Source organism: Aquarana catesbeiana, linkage group LG02 (genome assembly GCF_042186555.1).
Source record: "Aquarana catesbeiana isolate 2022-GZ linkage group LG02, ASM4218655v1, whole genome shotgun sequence".
Classification (NCBI taxonomy): Eukaryota; Metazoa; Chordata; class Amphibia; order Anura; family Ranidae; genus Aquarana; species Aquarana catesbeiana.
The window spans coordinates 605,012,921-605,036,307 of NC_133325.1; the positions used below are offsets into that span (position 1 = coordinate 605,012,921).

Below are 23,387 nucleotides of genomic sequence, written 5' to 3' on the forward strand. Positions count from 1 at the left end.
GCCAGTGGAAATCTGTCATTTAGAGGTGGTAGTGATATTTCTTCTAAATGAAAGGCTTCCAGCTACATCAGCCGGGGACCATATTGGGCCAGTTTGTTCACCAAACTGAAAACAGGCTGGGTTCAGGTTAAACTCAAAATGACCTAAGTAAGATTTTTCTGGGGAAGAACAAACTGGTGTGCAGTCATGTTGGAACAGGAAGGAGCCATCCTCAAACTGTTCCCACAAAGTTGGGAGCATGATATTGTCCAAAATGTCTTGGTATGCTGATGCCTTAAGAGTTCCCTTCACTGGAACCAAGGGGCCAAGCCCAACCCCTGAAAAACAACCCCACACCATTATCTCCCCTCCACCAAATTATTTGGACCAGTGCACAAAGCAAGGACCATAAAGACATGGATGAGCAAGTTTGGGTTGGAGGAACTTGACTGGTCTGCACAAGTCCTGACCTCAACCTGATAGAACACCTTCAGGATAAATTAGAGCGGAGACTGCGGGTCAGGCCTTCTCGTCCAACAGCAATGCCTGACCTCACAAATGCGTTTCTGGAAGAATGGTCAAACATTCCTATAGACACAATCCTAAACCTTGTGGACAGCTTTCCCAGATGAGTTGAAGCTGCAATAGCTGCAAAGGGTGGGCAACTCAATATTGAACCCTACAGACTAAGACTGGGGTGCCACTAAAGTTCATGTGCGTGTAAAGGCAGGCGTCCCAATACTGTTGACAATATAGTGTATGTAGCAGTGACTTGAGCCAATATCAAAGAGAGCCTGTCATCATGACATCATAATAGCAAAGGAGTAACTGAAACAGTAAATAGGACCAGCCTTTATGGCATCATAAAGATTTGGCGATGACCTAATCTTGTAGTAAAGAGAACCTGTCAAAATGGCCTCATGCAGGTATTGCAATGACTGAAGTTTTCAATAAAAAACATGGCCTCATGTAGGTGTAGCAGTAATTCATGTTATATCTGCAAGTAAAGATGGCATCGAATAGTACATTCATATTGCTAATGAGCACACTTTTTATTCACACATACATTTTTAGTTTTAATTTTCAGAAAAAAGTCACACGTTGCTGATTTAGGTTATTTAAATGCTTTCTAATGTGTATTCAATTACACCAATGTTTGTTAGTGTTTATGTATCTGTGTCACTTTACATAGCATTTAAATTATATTTTCTCAGATACCCCATGGTGCTCTCCCATCAAGGTTAAAAACGGACATGCCACCTGTTCAAGCCCTTCCCGATCCTATTATAAAACTGTGAAAGGGACTCGGTGCAACATCTACTGTCAGAAAGGCTATGAACTAAGTGGAGCATCTGAAGTTGTCTGCCAGGCAGATAAACGCTGGTCTGGCAAGTACGTATGTAAACGTAAGTATCCTGTTTCCACTTTTTGTGCTGTACTTTTGACCTCTTCTTTAAACATCAAGTTTTATTTTTACTATTACTTTTATTTCTATGGGTTTAACTTTTAGCATTTAGCTGATAACAAAAATAATTCAGATCTTTAGTTTGTCCATTCTAATTGCAGGTATAAACATTAGATGAACAAAGAACAATATATCTGATTTTGAGTACAGTGTTTTATATGTGAATTAGTCTAACAGTGTTTAAAGGCAGTTGACGGGGCTGTTTTTAACTCTTCTCAGAAAAACTGATCTATAACAAGGTTACAAAAGATGTTTTTGTGTTTAGCATGAGTACACTAGCGTATTGTAAAAAAAAAAACAAAAAAACTATTTATAGTTGTTGCTGTATGTATTTTCATTAGTTATTTTTAGCAGGACTAAAAAAAAACACATCATAACAACATCATTTCAGTAAATATGAAATTTGAGATATGAGTTTTATGTAGTATTTTATCCAGTCAGTAGATGGAGCTCTAGGTTTCTTTTTACATACTTTACAGCAGGGATAAGTAACTTTTGAGGTGGAGCTCTACCTGAACAATATGAAAGTGATCAAAGATCACCAGGATTCGGCTCCCGTTTTTTTTTTTTTAAAGAAATTAACTAGCATGGCCTAACTAAATAGTAAGGAAAACTTAGAAAAATAAATAAAACAAACGCCACTGTAAAAATATAAACTTACACTACCTTAAAGGTGCACAGTGTCAGCCAGTAGAGCAGTGAGCAGTGTCAGTAGGGCAGAGGATGGTGTCAGTAGGGCAGTGGGCAGTGTCAGTAGGGTAGAGGATGGTGTGTGGACAGTGTCTGTAGGGCAGAGGTTGGTGTCAGTAGGGCAGTGGGCAGTGTCAGTAGGGTAGAGGATGGTGTCAGTAGGGCAGTGGGCAGTGTCAGTAGGGTAGAGGATGGTGTCAGTAGGGCAGTGGGCAGTGTCAGTAGGGTAGAGGATGGTGCGTTGACAGTGTCTGTAGGGCAGAGGTTGGTGTCAGTAGGGCAGTGGATGGTGTCGGTATGTTGTAGGTGTAGAGGTTGTGGGGTGGTAGTCACTTTGTAGGGGTAGAGAGTGACGAAAACAACTCCTTCTGCAAAAAGCTATGCCACCTGTCACATGTACACGCTAGACTGCTAGAGAATCCTTCATTACGCTTGGTAACCACTTTTGTCTTCACACTGTATTACTCTTGTACTGTTGTCTTTATACCCCAATGTGCGTAGCTGACCCAACCTGCATGCTATATGTGCTGGTTGCTCGCATTACACCCCTTGAGTAACTTCAGACCAGGCAAAGTCAAGGTGTCAAACAACAGTCTTACCCTAAACTAGTCCCTGACTCAGGCTGTTGTCTGCCCCAGCGTACCTGCACAGGAAAGAGTCCATATCTGGCTGAGTCCATGATGGTAGTATTCAGGATTGGCATCTTCAGGGCAGACTGCATGTCCCAGCTATCCCCCAGGCTGTAGAAGGATCTTGTATTAACAAATTATTCCAATCACTATGCCACAGATTCTCCCCTAGACTTGCTAACTACCCCTGCAGCTCTTCCCACTATCCTGTGCTAAACGCACTTAGATGTTAAAACCAAAATGATCACAATGGATGAGCGCTAGGTATCAGTACATATCCTACACAAAAACTTCTAATAAAAAGTGAACAAAAAAACAAAAGCGTGTTAAAAATACCAATAAAATTACACTGATACTAGCGTTCAAAAACTATAAATGTCCATAGGTGTCCTTAATGCAATAATTTATTCAGAAGTGGCCTTAATGGATGTGCTTAAAATTCTAATAAATGTGCTCCACACAATTCATGCAGAAAAAAGTGCTTTCCAAATAGTGCCTTTCAGTGAGGGGAACCTTTTGTTTAAGCTTTATTACAATAAATGGGTTGTACGATGATCTTGTGTTTGATTTTCTGTTCCCGAGCTGCAAAGACAGGGACTATAAGTGGGCTGGCTATACCGAGCACGCCTGCTAGTGTTCAATGATTTGTCTCATCTCTGTAACTAATGCATTATACTGGAGAGCCTAATCTTTTGAAAAAAAACAGACTTTACAGGTGCAAAAATAAAAAGCAAGAATAAAAAAGAAAATGAATGCAGCCATCACATCTACAAATTGGTAATCTGCAATATAATAAATGTTTGCTTTTGGGTTTAATACCTCTTTAATCACTTCAGCCCCAGAAGATTTTACCCCCTTCCTGACCAGAGCACTTTTTGCGATTCGGCATTGTGTCGCTTTAACTGACAATTGCGCTGTCGTGCAACATTGCACCCAAACAAAATTGATGTCCTTTTTTTCCCACAAATAGAGCTTTCTTTTGGTGGTATTTGATCGCCTCTGCGCTTTAACTTTGCACTATAAACAAAAAAAGAGCAACAATTTTGAAAAAAACGCAATATTTTTTACTTTTTGCTATAATAAATATCCCCCAAAAATATATTAAAAAATTGTTTTTTTTCCCTCAATGTAGGCTGATACGTATTCTTCTACATATTTTTGGTAAAAAAAAATCGCAATAAGCATATATTGATTAGTCTGCGCAAAAGTTATAGTGTCTACAAAATAGGGGATAATTTTATAGCTTTTTTATTATAAATTTTTTTTTTACTAGTAATGGCGGTGATCTGCGATTTTTATCTGGACTGAGACATTATGGCAGACACGTTAGACAATTTTGACACATTTTTGGGACCATTGGCATTTTTACAGCAATCAATGCTATAAAATGTCACTGGCAGTGAAGGGGTTAACCACTAGGGGGCAGTGAAGGAGTTAAGTGTGTCCTAGTACATGTTCTAACTGAAGGGGGGAGGGGACTGTGTAGGGGATATGACAGATCATCTGTTCATACTCTGTATGAACAGATGATCTGTCTGTTCTCCTCTCAGAGAACCGGAAACTGTGTGTTTACACACACAGATCCCAGTTCTCAGTGTGCCCCGAGCGATCACAGGAGCCCGGTGGTGATCGCGACCGCCGGGCACTCGCATTGGCTCCGTGGGCAAGCAGGGGGCGCACGCTGGTAATTGTCGGTCTAGAGGATTGTGGGGAGAAGCTAGCCTGGAGGGCTAGTGGAAGGGGCAGTTGCGGCCAGGTGGGTTGGTAGTGCTGCTGGGATTAGTAGCCACAGGAGTAATGCAAGCTGGACACTAAAATTCTGTTGTACACCTAAGGGGCCTCGGTTTTCTGCCTGTAATGGGCTATCGCTTCATCTGGCTGAGTGGCTGTCGGATATTCAGTGTTCCAGCTAGGTTCTGCAAGCAAATGTGTGCTGGAGGCTGTGCAGGGTGGGGAATCCCAGTTTACTTGCGGCACCTTAGGGGGTGTGCTACATTGGTGTTTGTGCCCCTATTGGGGATGCTGACTAATGGGATGACTTCCATCCAGGACATACTGCATACCTCCCAACTTTTTGAGATAGGAATGAGGGACACTTTTACCAAAAGTATGTAGGCATAGGACACAACTCCTGCCACTCCCCCTTAAAGGAGTAATATACAAAAAAAAATTAGTTAAACTCACAAGTGCTTTTTTTTACCACTACTATTCCTTTATATTGGCTTTGGAAATTTACCAATGCGGCAATTTAGAAATTGTATGAAAGGTTTAGCACTGGAAAACACTTTTTAAAAGATAAATAGTGCATTATATATACAACTATGTAAATCAGGCCAAATTGAGTAACAAAACGAGGAGTAAAGAGAGACAGAGGGATTTTTGTTCCAAATCAGGGAAAGTCCCACATAATTGGGGACAGTTAGGAGCTATGATACTGTAATGTAGTGGGAAATGCCTCCAATATGGACACAGACAGTGACAGGAAGGGTTGGAAATGGTGGCTTCTGTACTCCACATTGCTTGTACAGACATCACAGGGGCAGAAAGCGAGAGAAAATATTACAATGGGGACACAGGATAAAAAACGTCAGAGAATTTTGAACTCTTTTCCATGCTAGTAAAAGCAGATAATGTAACGCTCAAAATCAGTGTTAGTCCTTTGCAGGTTTGTAATAAAATCCACGGTGGGTGCTCTGGCTCTGATGCTCTCTCTCACACCAGTGCAGACATAAATACAAAGAATAGAGTCGGCAACCCCAAACGTCCTTGTTGCTTCTTTATTGGTGCATTAAAAAAGTGAGTAAAAACATAGAGGGGCTCACGCGTTCCGGCTTACAAGCCTTGATCACAGCACAATTTTCAAGTTAAAAAACAAAACATATATACTGTTTGCCAAACCACACCTTCCAATTAATTGTCTTATTAAAACAGCAATTAAGAGATATTCAAAACAGATGGTGAGGTGTAGCACTTGGCAATACAAACATGGAAGATACTTTCTAGCAATGGATGTATGTTTATGCAAATTATCAATCTATCCACAAATAAAGAGAATAAGTGTCTGGAGTTATGACCTATTTACAGTAAAATGTACTTTTTTAAGTTCCCCACAAATACCTGTTGAGCCTTCCACTGAAGCCCCCCTATTGCAGCTTCCTGTGACAATGGGGTAACAATGCTGCACTGCTTCTGAACGCAAAGCAGAGTTGCCACTCTTATGTAGGCTGTGCCTGCTTGCACTACAGCAGGATGAAAAAATGTTGCAGGAGGTGTGGCTATCAGTAATTGTCACTGCTGATTCACAAGCCTGTAGCTTGTCTAATAGAACCCTGCCATATCTAGTCATTCCCACTGCTTTCTGAATTGTCAGCACTGCTTTTGTTTCTGAAATCCTCCCACTGTGAGCTGCAGTGTCTGGGAGGGGGAGTTATTTGAGACACAAATAATATTCCCATCGCACACATTCCTGGAATAGACTCAAAGTATGTGGGTGCTGCAGCAACAGCCAGCTGGAGATTAGAGACATCACAGATCAACATAAATATTTGCCAGCACACCACGGATCATCAAGTGTCAGCCAAAAGTTTTATTGAAGAATGATCACATCACAAAAGACAAAGTACAATGGGTCTGATGAAGGGGTCCTGCGTGGCTCTAGAACATTGCACTTTGTCCTTTGTGATGTGATCATTCTTCAATAAAACTTTCCAACTAAAACTTGATGATCTGTGGTGTGCAGGCAAATATGTACACTGAGACACAAACGAAGAACAATTTGGCTCACTTAGGGAAAGTCAAGGAAGTATATTTGTATACTTTATGAGGTTTGTTGTTCACATAATAAGTGGATTCTATAAATGTTTAGACTGCCATACAGGAGTCTTCAGTTGTACTAATGATTTATGAATACTGCATCTCGAGTGTATTTGATCAAAGCCTTAAAGTGGTATTAAACCCAAAAACAAAAAAATATTTTATTGCAGCTTACCAATTCTTAGATGTGGTGACTGCATTAGGTTGTTCTTTTTTAAAGTTTTTTTTCTTTATTTTAGGGATCGGGTCAGTAAGCCTGTTATTTTTCAACTTCCTTTAACAGACCAAGCTGTCCAGCAAAAGTGGCACTTGGAGTGTTGAGATAAACACTGCTTACAATGGTCAGCTTTTATTCATAAAAAACCTTTATCCCAAACGGAAAAAAAAAAAAAAAAAAAAAAACGGTTGCTGTAATTGCTTATAAAGTGTTAGCCAGAGTTCAGCTTCAATTTGTTAGTCAAGTTCATCTAAATCTACTAGTGCACACTCCCCAGTCCCCAGATTGACCTGAGGTAACTCCATTGCACCTCCATCAAGACAGGAAGGGCACAACTGGCCGGATCACCAAATGAAAATACAGGGAAAAATCCTAAAAAGAAAACAAATGCAGCTATTACATTTAAGGGCTGGTAAGCTACACAATATTTCATTTTTGTCTTTGGGTTGAATACTGCTTTAGGGCCATTTTGTTTTCTAAAAGCATATATGACATGCATTTTTTTATGTTTATGTTTAGAAAAAAGATGTCCACCTCTCACGATGCCGGTAAATGGAGGGTTTAAATGTACAGATGGGGCATACTTTAACTCCAGATGTGAATATTATTGCTCACCTGGCTACCAGCTAAAAGGAGACAGAGTTGTAACCTGCATGGACAGCAAAAACTGGAGTGGGAGAGCAGCAACTTGTGTAGGTAAGTTATTAAATATCATTTCCACAATGATCAATACAGAAGCACAGTAAGGGTATGAAAGAACAATCCAGAAAATATGCTATACAAATGGGTGTCTACGTAGATATTATAATGTCTTAAGACTAGAACTTTTTAAAATTATTATAGGCCCCTTTGAACACCGTTTCTACAACATAAGACGTCTGTTTGCCATACAGCAAGCAAGCAAATCTGGTCTGAAAAGACCAGCGATCATGTGACCCCCATTGGTTGTCAAAGTGGTCACATAACCGTTGATGTTTTTATAAGGTACCTACAAAAGTCACAGATAAATGATACCAGTAATGTATGAAGCATTATCACCACGACTGTATGTATGTTTTTATAATGCACAAACTTCACATTAGCCTGAATTACGGTACTCATTACAGCAAAGAGCAAGGGGATCGTTTTTTTTTGTTTTTTTTTTCTTTTTGCAGAGCATTGAAAGTTCACCAAAGCCTCCAGGAGAAAATGTTATATCCGTTAATGTGCAGGTATAGTCAAGTCGCGTGTTCAATGGCAGATAATTTACAGGACGTGGTAGACAGCATATTTTCTATATTGTACTGTATTAGTCAGAGCCCCCGAGGTCATATCCAGAGAGATTTATGGTCTTCCACCAAATTGTCTAGATGTTCAAGTTTAACTGCTTCTTCCTCTTCAGTCTATAGTAAATTACAGGAAAAGGAAATCATTATCTATTAAATGGTATATTTTTAGGGTTCTTTCAGCGTGAGCTGTGGCTATTGGCAGTATGCTAGCAAAGCAAGGGTTAATGTGATGATATCCATCATTTATTTGCTATATCAGCTTGGTACTTCCGGGAATGATGTAAAATGTAAATGAGACTTTATATACAATCCATGGAGAACTTGCATATAAAAGTGTTGCCCATGAAATCTAGTTAGATTCTGTAAATTTTCACTTCCAACAAATTTAAAATTGGATTTGATCCATTCTTTTAGAATGTTTTTCCATAAAATGAGTACATTTTTTACATTTAATTTGTTTTAACGACCACAGACATTTCTTCTGCACATTTTTTTTTAACATAGGGAATGTTTATTGAATGAACTGCACAGTACAGTTGTAAATGCAAAATATACATCGTAAAAAAGGAACATAGTTAAGCAGGGTATACAAATTATATTGGCATAACCTCTGTAGTATACATTAAGTAGGGAATCATTTTAGCCAAGTTGCTATCTAGTCACCTCAATATAAGAGCAATTTCCAAGGCTAACTTAATCTGCAAACTTCATATGAGTCAGTGTAGCTGACAGACATACAGACATACAGGGGAACCAGCTTTAATCTTCAGGATCCATCTATAATGAAGGGGGGGGGGGGGAGAAGCGGGGAAAGGAGGGGGAGAAGGGAGAGAGAGGAGTAGGGGAGGGGGGCAGGGTTCCCACAGGAGAGCAATCTGATGACTATCAGCCGTAGCCCTGGGGGAAAAGAAGGGAAGGGGAAAGAAATTAGAGAGAAAGCAGGAGAAGGGCCAGACCTATTATTATTCTGCAGTTTGACTCCTCCATGTATCTATATCTCTCGCAAGGAGGGATAGGGTCATCACACCTGCTACAAATCAGTTAATCTCCTGAGGGAGAATATCAGAATTCATTTATATTGTAAGGTGTCTGGCTTCTACCCAAGCTGCCCATATTTTGTCAAACTTCTGGGGGCAGTTTCGGCCCATGTAGGTGAGTTCGTACAATGGTAGTACCGCATTTATTTGGGCTTGCCACACCTTTACCGTAGGGGGATCCGGTAGCTAACATCTGAACAAGATCTCTTTCCTGGCATAATAGGCTGTATAAAACACAAACAGTTTTGTATGCTTAGATTTCTTCTGCACCTTAGTTATTGTATTGCACAGTATTTTTACGTTATGAAACCCTGTGGACAGTGTACAAGAAAACAGTATGAATAGGAACTTGCTCACTTCAACTATAAAGGTAAAGCGTGTATGTCTAAACAACTAAATGGTATAAATTCTCACTAACTTTGGTCTACTATAATGGCTCAGATGGATTGGCTTAGTTAAAGGGGGAATATAATATAATATAATATCCAATTCCCCAGATGTTATGGAAGCTGACTCATTTTGGGGTTGATTTACTAAAGCAATAGAGGCTAATTACTTTGCAAAGTGAATCTTGAGCTTAGTAAACTTGATAAAGCTGTGCTCACTTCAATCAACCAATCAGTTGCTAGCAAGTATCTTTTTTTCCCCTTTGCACATGATTGGATGTTCACTAGCATACACTCTGCAAACTGAATGTTCTCTGTGCTAAGTGAACAGCCTCTGCTTCTTATATAGTAGAACTATGGGCAATTTTATATATTTTTATTTCATTTTGGATAGAGCAAGGGAAGATTATAACCGCTATCAGATAGTTTTTTTCGCCATCTGTGTCCCAAAGCCAGGAGGGGATAAAAAATCCCTGCAAATTAAAGGACATTTCTTCAGGACTCCCAGGTCACCAGAATTACTTTTCTGGGGACAACCCAAAATTTGGGATTTTCTTTTACTTTCACTTTCAATGATTATCGTAAACAGGATAAATAGAGAGGTAAATCTTCTTAACAGAGGCACAGGCAGAAATAAAAACTGGCAGGTGTTCCAATTCCTCTCCACTCTGTCCAAAACTAAAAAGAAAGTTTTGCCTTTAGTTATACTTTAAGTAAATCAGCCCTTTTGCAAACTAGAGTAACATTTACAGCAATTAGCATACCTCCCAACTTTTTGAGATGGGAACGAGGGACACCTATCAGCAAAAGTATGCAGGCATAGGACACACCCCTTGACACACCCCCTTAAGGAGAATTGTCAAAAAAACAAGATTGGTTAAACCCACAAGTGCTTTATTTTACCACTACTATTCCTTTATATTGGCTTTTGGAATTTACAAATGCAGCAATTTAGAATTTGGACGAAAGGTTTAGCAAAGGGAAACACTTTTTGAAAGAAAAAAAGTGTATTATATTTACAACTATATAGATCGGACCAAAATAAGGGACAAATGAGGAGGAAAGAGGGACAAAGGGACAGTCCCTCCAAATCGGGGACAGTTGGGAGCTATGGCATTTAGTACACAGCACTCACTTTTGCATTGTCAAGGTTTTGAAAATATCGAGGATGAACAAATCTGCCCAGATTCAGGTCAAGTAGTGTTTATCAAATCCTGCTTATAAGCCGCATGAACTAAGCTTCAAACTCCATTGAGTCTATGACAGAGGGGTCTTGTTGTTTTTTTTCTGGCCATTTTTGAGGCTTAAAGGCAAGTTATTGTGGAAAAAGTGCATGAGAAGCTAGGCACTGCCATTGGGATCATGAACCAATGCAAAAAGTTTTTTTCTACAAAATACCATATGGCGGAAGGGGTCTTTCCATTTGGCTTTAAAATCAACAATGAAAACACACAAGGGAATGAGGGGTATAAGGGTTCAGGTGACCTGTGAACAATAGGTTCAAGGATGCAGGGGAGCTGTGGACACAGTTTGAGCAAGCAATGTGTGGATAAAGGGTACAGGTGAACTGTAATTGAGGAGCGCAGAAGCAAGTGGTGGATAAAGGGGTGCAGACATGAGTTGTGGACAAGGCATGCAGGGGTGAACTGTGAAGGAGAAGTGAAGAGGAGAACTGTGGATGATGGGTGCATATGCAAAAGGTAAGATGGAAGCTGTGAACAAGGGGCGCAGAGCAGAGTTTTGCCTAGAGTAGAGTGGAGGCGGGAGCTGAGGAGGGGTACACAGGTGGGCAGTGAATGAGTTGTGCGGAAGCAAGTGGTGGACGAGGGGTGCACAGGTAAGTGGTTCAAATGAAAATTTGAAGTGAAATAAATATATTTTGTTATTTATTATATATATAGTATTTCATGATTTAAAAATAAAAATCCTTTTTTTTTTCTTTTTGAAGATTTCTATAATTTTGCAGCTTTTAATGTTGTATAAGCCCAAACAAATGTTTATGAACTTTAAAGAGGCAACATTTTCCATTGTTGGTGAACCACATTGAATTTTGAATCATCAGTTCAAAAAATTAAATGATTGATTAGATGTTCCTCAGGGCAGATGTTTAATTTTCTAGTTGCTATGAGTTATTGTACTTTATCTATTGCTTCGCTTTATTCATTAATAATAACGAAATGCCTTATTTTCGGCTAAAAATAAGAGAAAATAGTTGCTGGCTTGTATTACTGAAGAAACACCACAAGATGGTAGTAAAAACATTGTTATGTTCTGAAACAACTCCAGCTGCTCATCTTTGTTGTAAAATATATCTGTAAAAATAAAGTTTTTCTATGTGATTCTTTTCCCCTCCATTCATAGTTAAAATTGAGGCTATACTGTATTGTTGAATAATTTAGTGAAAAACAAAAACAGTATTTTATTGTGAAACCGGATCCATGATTACATTACTGCGCTTTAATACAGCATATGCTGGGAAAGAATTCTGCACTGCAGAGGTGATGCTGATGGAGCTGCTGCTGAGAGATGGTTTTGTGTGTGTTTTTAATTTAAAGATTCCAATGCAGATCAAAGTGTCAGGAGTTCATTTATTTGTTCACTGAAATGTTTATCATTGATCGTACATTTTGAACAATAATGCCCCCTTACACACTTAAATGCAAGAGGATTTCGATATAAACCAAATACATTTTACAAGTGTAAAGCTAGAACCACGAGGTTGATTTTGATCTATTGAGAGATCTAACCCCTTGCTGGCAGTCACTTTGTTAGGCTAGAGATACTAAGATTTTTAGTGGTTTAATCATGCTACTAAAATTGCCAATGGTTCATTGGTGACATGACAACAATTCACACAAATAGCCATGTAAATCAAGGAAATGACACCTACACTATATTGTCAAAAGTATTGGGACACCTGCCTTTACACGCACATGAACTTTAATGGCATCCCAGTCTTAGTCCATAGGGTTCAATATTGAGTTGGCCCACCCTTTGCAACTATAACAGCTTCAACTCTTCTAGGAAGGCTGTCCGCAAGGTTTAGGAGTGTATTTATGGGAATGTTTGACCATTCTTCCAGAAGGCACGGATGTTGGATGAGAAGGCCTGGCTCGCAGTCTCTGCTCTAATTCATCCCAAAGGTGTTCTATCAGGTTTAGGTCTGGACTCTGTGTAGGCCAGCCCAAACTCGCTCATCCATGTCTTCATGGACCTTGCTTTGTACACTGGTGTGCAGTCATGTTGAAACAGTAAGGGGCCATCCCCAAACTGTTCCAACAAAGTTGGGAGCATGAAATTGTCCAATATGTCTTGGTATGCTGACGCCTTAAGATTTTCCTTCACCTGAACTAAGAGGCCAAGCCCAACCCTTGAAAAACAGCCCCACACCATAATTTCCCCTCCAAATGATTTGGACCAGTGCACAAAGCAAGGTCCATAAAGACATGGATGAGTGAGTTTGGGGTGGAGGAACTTGACTGGCCTGCAACCTGACAGAACACCTTTGGGATGAAATAGAGTGAAGACTGCGAGCCAGGCCTTCTCTTTCAACATTAGTGCTTGACCTCACAAATGCGTTTCTGGAAGAATGGTCACACATTCCCATAGACACACTCCTAGACCTTGTGGACAGCCTTCCCAGAAGAGTTGAAGCTATTATAGCTGAAAAGGGTGGGCCAACTCAATATTGAACCCTACGGACTAAGACTGGGATGCCATTAAAGTTCATGTGTGTGTAAGGCAGGTGTCCCAATACCTTTGACAATATATTGTATGTAGATTTCTGGTTACCAAGAGAGTAGCGTTAGCGTACCTGTGATGTGACTTATGTGTTCCCATTGATTTTTAATTTGGCGTATTTACCGGGTGCCAGCTCATCTCTACTATGGACTTTCTACTTGAGTGTGGGAACACTCTGCCTTGAGCACCGGTCTTCAGCCATGAGGTACTGAGCAGGCGGTTGAGCTTGGGTATTGTTTATCTCTTTGGTTACAGAGATAACAAGCGACACAAGTGGCATCTACTCACATACTGTAGTATTCAGTCACACATAACTGAAGCATAATGTGATCATGAGCATTATTACATGCTGCTTGTGTAGCTAACTCCGTAATAACATCAAGGCTATCAAGTAATTAAATCTTTCAGTAGCACAAGATTACATTTGCCTATGTAGCTTAGCCCTTAAGACCCAACTTCAGGGAAGCAATATATGTTTCCCCAAACCTCACTCTATCTCTCTGTAGTAATACAAGTATAATTTTCTACTTAATTAACTGTTTTTTTTTTTTTTTAAATAACACTTTTTTTAGCCCCTTTGATAGCATCACAGGGTCTGACTGGCTTCCTTGCTTACAGCCAACGGTGGAATGAGTAAGCGGAACGCTCTGCATGTTTTCCTTCTGACATAGATGAAGTCCACCTGATTACAGCTCCCTAGAGCCCTCTACTTTTGGAATTACTAGAAATGTGGGATGGTATGGGTGGGCAGGCATGTGGGCATGACCAAGGGTGCCAATTAGATGGCGAAAGAAAAGAATAAATCCCACTTCTTATCAATGCAGGATCAAGCATGACAGTATTGTAACAGTGCCAGCACTGTAAATGTGGCATTACAGCACAATACTATCCTGCTTGATACTACAGCCATAAAAAGTTAAGATCTGTTCCTATCATGCAGACAAAGGCTATGTCACGATGTAGTCCAGAGGATTATCAGATGTGTCTCTGCCAGGCTGCTGATGATGTAGCTTAATGACCCGTAACATCATCCAGTCAAGAAGATACCCAGCAGCCATAGCCTGAATGGAATTTTTTTGCTTTTGAAAATGCTTTTTATTAAAGTTTAGCAAAAAACATATCGCACCTTCTATACAATGTGCATGGGTGACCACCATCACCTTTAGATAAAAGTACCTCACATTAAAAAACAGAGGGAGTTGGGGATTCATGTAAAGTCACACAAAAAAAAGGCATGAGCGTGGGTCAATTACAACAGCACCACATTGTTGTGAAAGACCTTAACAATACTCCCACAGCAGTGAAATAGGTTGTGGTCCCCATCATGGAACAGCATATCCTAGACACACATAGCCAAAACCTATAAATTAAGTTTTGTGTCTATTTATAAACTGTCACTCTAATGAAAGAAAACAAAAATTTTAAGATCTATATGGAAATTTTCAAAGCATTCCATGTGGAGCACTGACAGTGTAAATGAACACACCAGGCTTCACTGAATTATTAAAGAAGCCTCACATCAAACTTCAAATGAAAGAATTAGGCTGGAGTTGAGCTTTAAAATATACTACTTTGGAAATTATTAGGGGGATTAACAAAGTGAATTATGTTGTTTTTAGTGTAAATAGAGTATTATCTATGGGACCGTAGGCGACATGCAAAAAACAACCAACGAACATGCATATGAGAAATAAAAAACACCACACCATATATACAGTATATATTTTTTTTATTGGATTAAATTTTGGCCTCGGACTGGTTTAGTGGTTTTAATAAATACATAAATAAATATTTAAAATAAATAAAACTTATTTCAGCAATTAAATTCATCAAGCAAATACTGATAAATTAAACCACTCTCAGCTCAGCCATTGAGACTCAAGCTGACTCAAACTTTAATTTAACATTTCCTTACAAATTCCCTTTAGCTAGTCTGACTAAAGGGATCCCACCACATAAACCAGCCGTGACGAGGGGGGGGGTTAGGGAGGGAGCTCCTTGCGGAATCCTCTTCTCTGGCGACTGGCTAGGAATCCTGTCAGTTGATTCCTTATATAGCCTTTGACCTCCTGCTACTAGAAAATTCTATTGTCACCTGACTAAACTGACCAATCCTAACCCTTAAATAATATCTAATCCTGCCAGCCCTAATCTGCAAATGGGGCCACCATAATAATAAACTTACCCCCTAAATTGATTAAATTGCCCTCGCCGCGGCCCCATAGTGCAAAGGGGGGGCCATATAAGGCTAACCCCCCTTTTCCCTCATGGGACCGTAGGCGACATGCAAAAAACAACCAACAAACATGCATATGAGAAATAAAAAACACCACACCATATATTTTTTTTCATTTTTTTTATTTTTATTGGATTAAATTTTGGCCACAGACTGGTTTATTGGTTTTAATAAATACATAAATAAATATTTTAAATAAATAAAACTTATTTCATCAACTAAATTCATCAACCAAATACTGATAAATTAAACCACTCTCAGCTCAGCCACTGAGACTCAAGCTGACTCAAACTTTAATTTAACATTTCCTTACAAATCCCAAACGACAGGAGAGGTGACACCACCAGACCTCCTGTCCACACCAACCCAACCCGCGGCCGTCTCAATGCATGTTTGAAGGTCACAATTGAAAATATCTAAACCAACGTCTGATAGGTGCACTCCATCATGCCTATAAATACCTGTAATACCTCCTTCCAGCACAAAATGGCGAAAAGAAAATCCCAATTCCGGAACTAAAAATTTTTCCAAAGCTTTATTGATTCTCTTACAAACCTTTTCAAGTGGCTTGAAAGTGACCGATTGTAACCAACATAACCTTGGGACAATTTCGGAAAATACTAGTACTGTATTAGGAGAATTTAAGTGAAGGAAGCAAAAAGTATCCTTCATGCTCGAAATTAAATCATATGTTTCTAATTTCCCTATGTCATTTCCTCCTAGGTGGACTATTAGGATATTAGGAGGAGGAGAGCTGGCATAAAGCCTACCTAATTCAAAAATTAAATCATACCAAACCACACCCCTAAGTCCATGCCAATTAATGCAGAATAAAGATGGATCCAAGCCCAGATTCTCTGAGTATATCCTATCTGCTGCTCTTTTCTGTGCCCAGAATATATATGAGTGGCCCACAATCCATACCATAATCCGGGTACCTGAAACCAAAATTTATGTTAACAAGGACGAATAAAAAGTTTATATGACTCTACCTATTCTCTTAATTTTACTACCTTCTAAACCCATCCGAGCAGCTTCTGTAGCCACACCGATGCGAAAAGAATGGGTAGTTATCCTTACATGTCCTAGCTTTAAATAACACATACATTGTTTTAAAACCATTGAGAATTGATAACTCGTTAGTGGTGAACCATTATTATGTATAAATAACACACTTTGAAAATTTGGCCTAATCTTCAAAAAAGCCTTCAACACCCTAACCGGGCATATATCAGTTTCCGCACACTCCTGCAAAGTTATCCAAGACCCCAAATTGAAGCTCCGCTGTGCATACCGCTTACACTCCCGCTGCTTGGCTTTCCGGTAATGATAAGCATTGCCTAATCCATTCCTCACCTCCAGCTGTTTCCACTCTTTCTAATAGTTGACAAATAAGAGTTTACATTATGCCTGAGCTGACAGGAGTTACTAAATTCAAAAACTCCCGCTCAGAGCTCCTTGCAGAATCCTCTTCTCTGGCAACTGGCAAGGAATCCTGTCAGTTGATTCCTTATATAGCCTTTAACCTGCTGCTTCTAGAAAATTCTATTGTCACCTGACTAAACTGATCAATCCTAACCCTTAAATAATAACTAATCCTGCCAGCCCTAATCTGCAAATGGGGCCACCATAATAATAAACTTACCCCCTAAATTGATTAAATTGCCCTCGCCGCGGCCCCATAGTGCAAAGGGGGGGCCATATAAGGCTAACCCCCCTTTTCCCTCATGGGCGAAATTGAAAATACCCAGTTCCATGTCTTGGTGTGCTGTATGAGACTTTCCATAAATATCTGATTGCATTCTTCAAAATAATGAAGCACTTGCACTAATGTTCTAATTTAAAAAAAAAAAAAAACAGTTCCCAGATATACACCATTACTAGAGGCGTAAATACTAGTGAGGAGGAGCCGTTAGCATCAACACTGCAGCAAGAAGAGGAAATAGATGTATATACACAACCAGTGAGGTACAGGCGGCAGAGGAGAAAAAGAACATTAAGGATGATGCCAATGGAATCTGGCACACTAAATTCACCATGCAACAAATTGATATGGACCATTTTTATTAATTTGTTGCAGGAAGCACTAATTAGGTAGGCATGTAGAAACTGGCACATTTTTTGTCTTCATCTATCTTTGCTGATCACCCAACCTGTCAACATTTTCTTTCTAAGAAATGTAGTTATTTTGCTCTCTCATCAATTAACATGAAATGACCCAATCATTAGAGAATGATAAAATTTCAGGGAATTCTTCAGGAGTAAAATGTTACAGGTAGAAAGTTAGGTTGCCCCTAATGTCACGTACACAGGATCGGATTTTCCGACAACAAAACCGTGGATTTTTTTCCAAAGGATGCTGGCTCAAACTTGTCTTGCATACACACGGTCATACAAATGTTGGCCAAAAATTCCGAACATGAGAACGCGGTGACGTACAACACGTACGACGAGCTGAGAAAGTTCAATAGTCAGTGCAGCTCCTTCTGCTTAATTCAGAGCATGCGTGAACTTTTGTGCGACAGACTTGTGTACACACAATCGGACTTTCCGACAATAAGTTTTGTTGTCTGAAAATTTGAGAACCTACTCTCAAACATTTGTGTGCGGAAATTCCGACAGCAAATGTTCGATGGAGCATACACGCGGTCGGACTTTCCGTCAACAAGCTCACATTGAACATTTCCTGTCGGAAAATCCGACCGTGTGTACGCAGCTTTACACTTAAGCTATGTACACACGATAGGATTTTCCGACAACAAAACTGTGAATTTTTTTCCGAAGGATGTTGGCTCAAACTTCTCTTGCATACACACGGTCACACAAATGTTGTCGGAAATTCCGAACATCAAGAACGCGGTGACGTACAACACGTTCAACGAGCCAGAAAAATTAAGTATAATAGCCAGTGCGGCTCTTCTGCTGGATTCCGAGCATGCGTGGACTTTTGTGTGTCGGAATTGTGTACACACGCTCGGAATTTCTGAGAACAAGAAAAACCTGACAAGAAAAACCAAACATTTGAGAACCTGCTCTCAAACATTTGTTGGTGGAAATTCCGACAACAAATGTTTTATGGAGCATATTACCCATTACTGTTTTATGAATATTGATTCATTGCTTAGTGGTTATCCAGAGAGAGTCTTTTTGTACCCTCATAGATGTATCTCAAGATTTACATAATGCAGCATCAGCTAAACATTGGAATTACTAAATTATATTCTTTAAAAAAAATGGTGTTGTATGCCATCCCACAGTAACCTATCAAAAATGAGCTTTTAGCAGTTGGCTCTTGAGAGCTAATTTTTTACTAGTTGCTATAGAGAACTGCACATTCTTGCTTCTTGCATTGTGTCATTATTTTTTAGCTTCCTCGATGGTTATTAGATTTTCATTATCATGCATATCTCATATTTCATGGTGTTTATGTGATGTCTTTTCAGATTTAGAGCCACCAAGGATTCAGTGTCCAAGTGTAAAGGAGAAAATAGCTGAGCCTAATAAACTGACTGCAAAAGTTTTCTGGGACACTCCCGAGGGACGAGACACTGCTGATGGAATTTTAACAGAGTAAGCTTGTTGGGAAATAAAAGTCATTACTTTGTGACTGACAGCATTGGAAATCAATATTAATAACAAGAAGACCCCAAATAAGCAATAAACTGTAAAAGCAAAAACTTAAAGTATATTGTGAACCTTCAGCTTGTAAAACAGTCCATTCAGTTTAAAATAGAAATGAAAGGCAAACGGGGTATATATAATATATATATATATATATATATATATATATATATATATATATATATATATATATATATATATATATATATATATATATATATCCATTATTAATATAATTAATACAAAGCTTCTATTTAAATCTCTACAAAATATGACACTTTTGTAATGGCCAGCCGTATTTTTGAGTCTATTGTAATCCTTTTTGGCTATGTTAAAGATGTTAATACCAAGCAAAAAGGATTATTACCTCTGTCAAGACTTTATTGCTCTTGTGCTCCCCCTGAAGAAATTCACCTCTCCATTTGTACTGGTGACCATAGTCAGTGAGACAGAAAACAAGTGGAAATCCAAAAACCCTCCTATGGGGACACCTATTTCCTTGAAAGTTGTCTAAGATGGGAATACTATTAACTTTAGAAAGATTTTCTCTCATTTCCCGTTTCATTTCTAAGAAGTAAAGTGAAATCTCTCCAGTAGAACACAGGCAACAAAACATATCCTGAAATTGTATTTATTTTATTGTATGTGTCCTCTGTGGACATTTACATATATATCTCTTATAATATTCTCATTAGTGAACGTATCAATTTTTTTGTAAAGATGTAATATTGCACAGCTTTCCACTGAGCAGATTGCCAGTCTTTGTAGACTCTTGTTCTTGTCCTATAATCAAGAGGTGATCAACCTTTTTTTTTAATTGTGGGTCCTAAATGTCAGTGTGACATACTGTATGTCTGAGGACTAAAAATATGAAGTTTTGTCAAATAGCTTGTACAGTAAACCATAAATCTAAATGGTAACCTGATAACCCCTAGATTTGTATTGTGAGACCAATTTGGGTTCTATAACCACAGGCTTGATCTCCATTCCATTCCAAATCCGATTTTAGACAAAAATCCTATTGTTTGATGATTTTTCTCTCCTGGTACCTAGCATTTGGTATCCTTCACAGCATTTGCAAAATCATCCTTATCTTTGAAGTGCAAATTTAACCTTAAGGGAATTTAAGCAACTGTCTCCAACTTGACAATCAAGTGTTTTGCCCAATAGAAGTGTTGCAAAGTTATGTGTTGTGTTTTTATTCCCAATAAACTATCCAGTTAATTTGTTGAAAATGTAGGCATTAGAGAATATCCACCTTAAGTGTATCTTTCAATTTTTTTTTTACAGTGAGTGTGGTACTTACTTTTTGGGTATGACTAGTTATAAAACAAAGGGTTCAATGCAAATTTTGTCTATATTATACTTTCACTCAAGATTTTTTGTTCTCTTCTTGGGCACATCTACTACTCTCTGCAAGAATCTGCACTCTGTATCATCTAACGATATACAGAGTGATAAATCAACTGTGATGTTTGGCCATTTATTTAATAAATTAAGGAGCAATGAGCAGTGTACAGATTACACAGTGTACAAGTGCACTATTGTAAACCAAAGGATCTTTTATAGCTCTGAATTTATAAATGTAATTTTTTTCTACAGTATACCTGCAAAAGATGATTAAGGATGTAATATTTCATTACTTAGAACTTACACGTATTTTTACAAGGTGTATTGCTTAAAGAATGTTGTTATTGTTTTTAGACATTGTGCTGCCGTAGGAACACTTGAACCATAAAATTATTTCTTACAATTTCAACCACTTGTGCCATGTGATTATTAAAAAAAAAATAAAAAAATAATAATACTGGTAATAGCAAAATTTTTGCTCAACTTCACCCAAGCTCTGTAATGAGGGATGGCGTTGCTCAGACTGTTGTACCTGTTAACAATCCAATAGTAAATGTCAGGACTGGGATCTAAACCTGCAACCTCTAGCAGTATTTCTTCTTGCTGAGCCACCTGTTTGCCAGACTATTGTGGTCTCTCCAGTCAATATCGCACTCATGTCGCTCCTGCTACTGTCTGTATCTGTGCTACTGGTCGTTACCGACCTTTGGCTTGTTTCTCGACTATGCTTCCACTTGGTTCCCAACCTGCAGTCACTTGTTACTGACCTTTGGCTCATTCCTAGACTGCACTACTGCTTGATCCCAACCTGCAACCTCTTCTTACGGACCTTTAGCTTGTTTACTGACAACAGATCTGCTTGATCCCTACCTGCTATATCTGCTACTGGACCCCAGTTTACTCACCTCCTGGTGGAGAGATCCTGAGGATTGCAATCTGGTACTAATACACAGCAAAATTCATCTTCACCATCAGGAATTCTGGTGAATACCTGTTAGTGCTTAGACCCCACACCTCGGAAGAGCCCGTGTCATCTGCGAGGATGCCCTGCTTGTATTGTATGGTAGGAGGTGGATGGAAGGCGCGTGATCAGACGCTTACATCAAAACATGTATGGTTTAATCATGTATAGGGACTACAAACATATAAATATTGAATCATACAAATACTACATTGCATAAAAACAGGTAACAAAATAGGCACTAAAAAATTTATTAAAATTGGGGTATGCCCATGTTGAGGCAAGTATTTAAAAAGGGCTGCGCGTTTCGAGGGTAACCTCTTCATCAGAGCCAGGAGAACAGGAGCACAGTCTGTATGGGCCGGTAGGCCGACATGTGTACATGGAAAGGAGTGGCTAGTAGGAGGGGATGTCCTGTGGTGGATAGTTGATTATTCCAAGTTCCATACTAGTCCATGTCCAGGTTTTCTAGGTGGGATATAAATTAGGAGAGTATATACCGTACACTACAGACCTGAGACGTAAAATACATTTACAATGGAAATAGCATTAAAAAAGGTCAGAAGTACAGACCTTAAAATCATAAAAAAATTAATTAATAATAGAAAGAATACTAGTAAAAAAGTTACCATATCACTATAGGGAATTCGTGATAGGTAGTGGACAATTGAAACATAGAACATGAGAATCAAATTCAATTATATAAATATGTGTATAAACAAACACATAGAGCATATACATTATATATATATATATATACATATATATATATATATATATATATATATATATATATATATATATATATATATATATATATATATATATATATATATATATATATACATACATATAAATATAAACATAAAAGGGACATAAAGGATGCACTGTGAAATGTTGAGAGGTGTTGTCTCACCACATGGTGTAGCCAGTTGTGCTTGCGTGTGAAGACAACTCTGCCAGCACGTGAATCACTGTGTAAACACACAGGTATGGATGTATGCCGATGCTCACAAAGAGCATAAAATAGGGGCACAGAGATGACCGTGCGATTGTGCAAGAGACAAAGATGTATTCATATACATAGAAATCCATGAAAACACATGTAAATATACATATATAAGAGGACATATAGAAATAGAGCCCACCTAAATAAACACAAATCATGTGCCTATGTTGAGGATGTGTTATAGCAGTAGGGTGGGAATAAACAGTTTGTGCAGCATGATGGCAGACAGTAACTGAAGTGGATGCTTGTGGGAATATAGTGGTACTGATGGCTAAAAAGTGGAAGTGGCAGACAGGTAGACCAAAAGAGGGATCGCACCTACCTACGAATGTAATGGGAATGTATATTAACTGTATTTTCCTTTGTGATGGTATTTGGCTGTCAGATATGCCTGTGGTGAAAACAGGGGATGAGCAGGGGGGAACAGCAGAATGTAACCAGAAAAGGGGGGGGGGGGGGAGAGCACTGGTGGGTTAAAAGGATAGGAGAGGTACAAAGTTGGTGGAGAGACCTTGTGGCTGACCTGTCTCCAGTGGATATGTAGGAGTGGCTGTAGTCCCAAAAATCCCCCCGGGGTGGAGAGCCGTGTAATCCTAGAAACCGGAGGGGGGGAAGAGGCGCCCCTGATGTAGCTGCAGCCGTGGACGCTCGAACAAGATGCGTCTCTCTGTTCGGGATAGGCAGGTGTTATGATGAGAGCGTGTAGGGGGGTTTAAAAATCTCTGGGGGACGGGTCCGGGGGCGGGCTGGGAATGAGTGTAGCCATCGAGAGGGGGTGGGTGTGGCTTGCCATTGGAATGCATGCCGGTGTCTTGCCGAATAAGTTCCTTCGGCGGATAGGTTCCCCCCCTGTACTGCGCAGGCGCAGCGCCTGCGCAGTACGTACTACTGTCGGCCGCCGGAGATAGCCGAAGCTCAAACGCTTCAATCAGCTGTACACGGCGCCTGCGCTCTGGGTCCAGGTTCCTTCCCCACTATCCAAGTG

The 23,387-nt window shown here is 39.3% G+C and overlaps 1 protein-coding gene across 2 annotated transcripts in view; it reads left to right on the forward strand.

Moving 5' to 3' along the window:
* SRPX (sushi repeat containing protein X-linked) overlaps positions 1-23,387 on the forward strand; it is a 166,434-nt gene that overhangs the window by 121,319 nt on the left and 21,728 nt on the right. For both annotated transcript variants that reach the window (XM_073616347.1, XM_073616348.1), the window contains 3 exons: positions 1,194-1,385; positions 7,313-7,489; positions 18,905-19,031. In XM_073616347.1, coding sequence (XP_073472448.1) covers positions 1,194-1,385; positions 7,313-7,489; positions 18,905-19,031 — 496 coding nt within the window. The remainder of the gene's footprint in view (positions 1-1,193; positions 1,386-7,312; positions 7,490-18,904; positions 19,032-23,387) is intronic.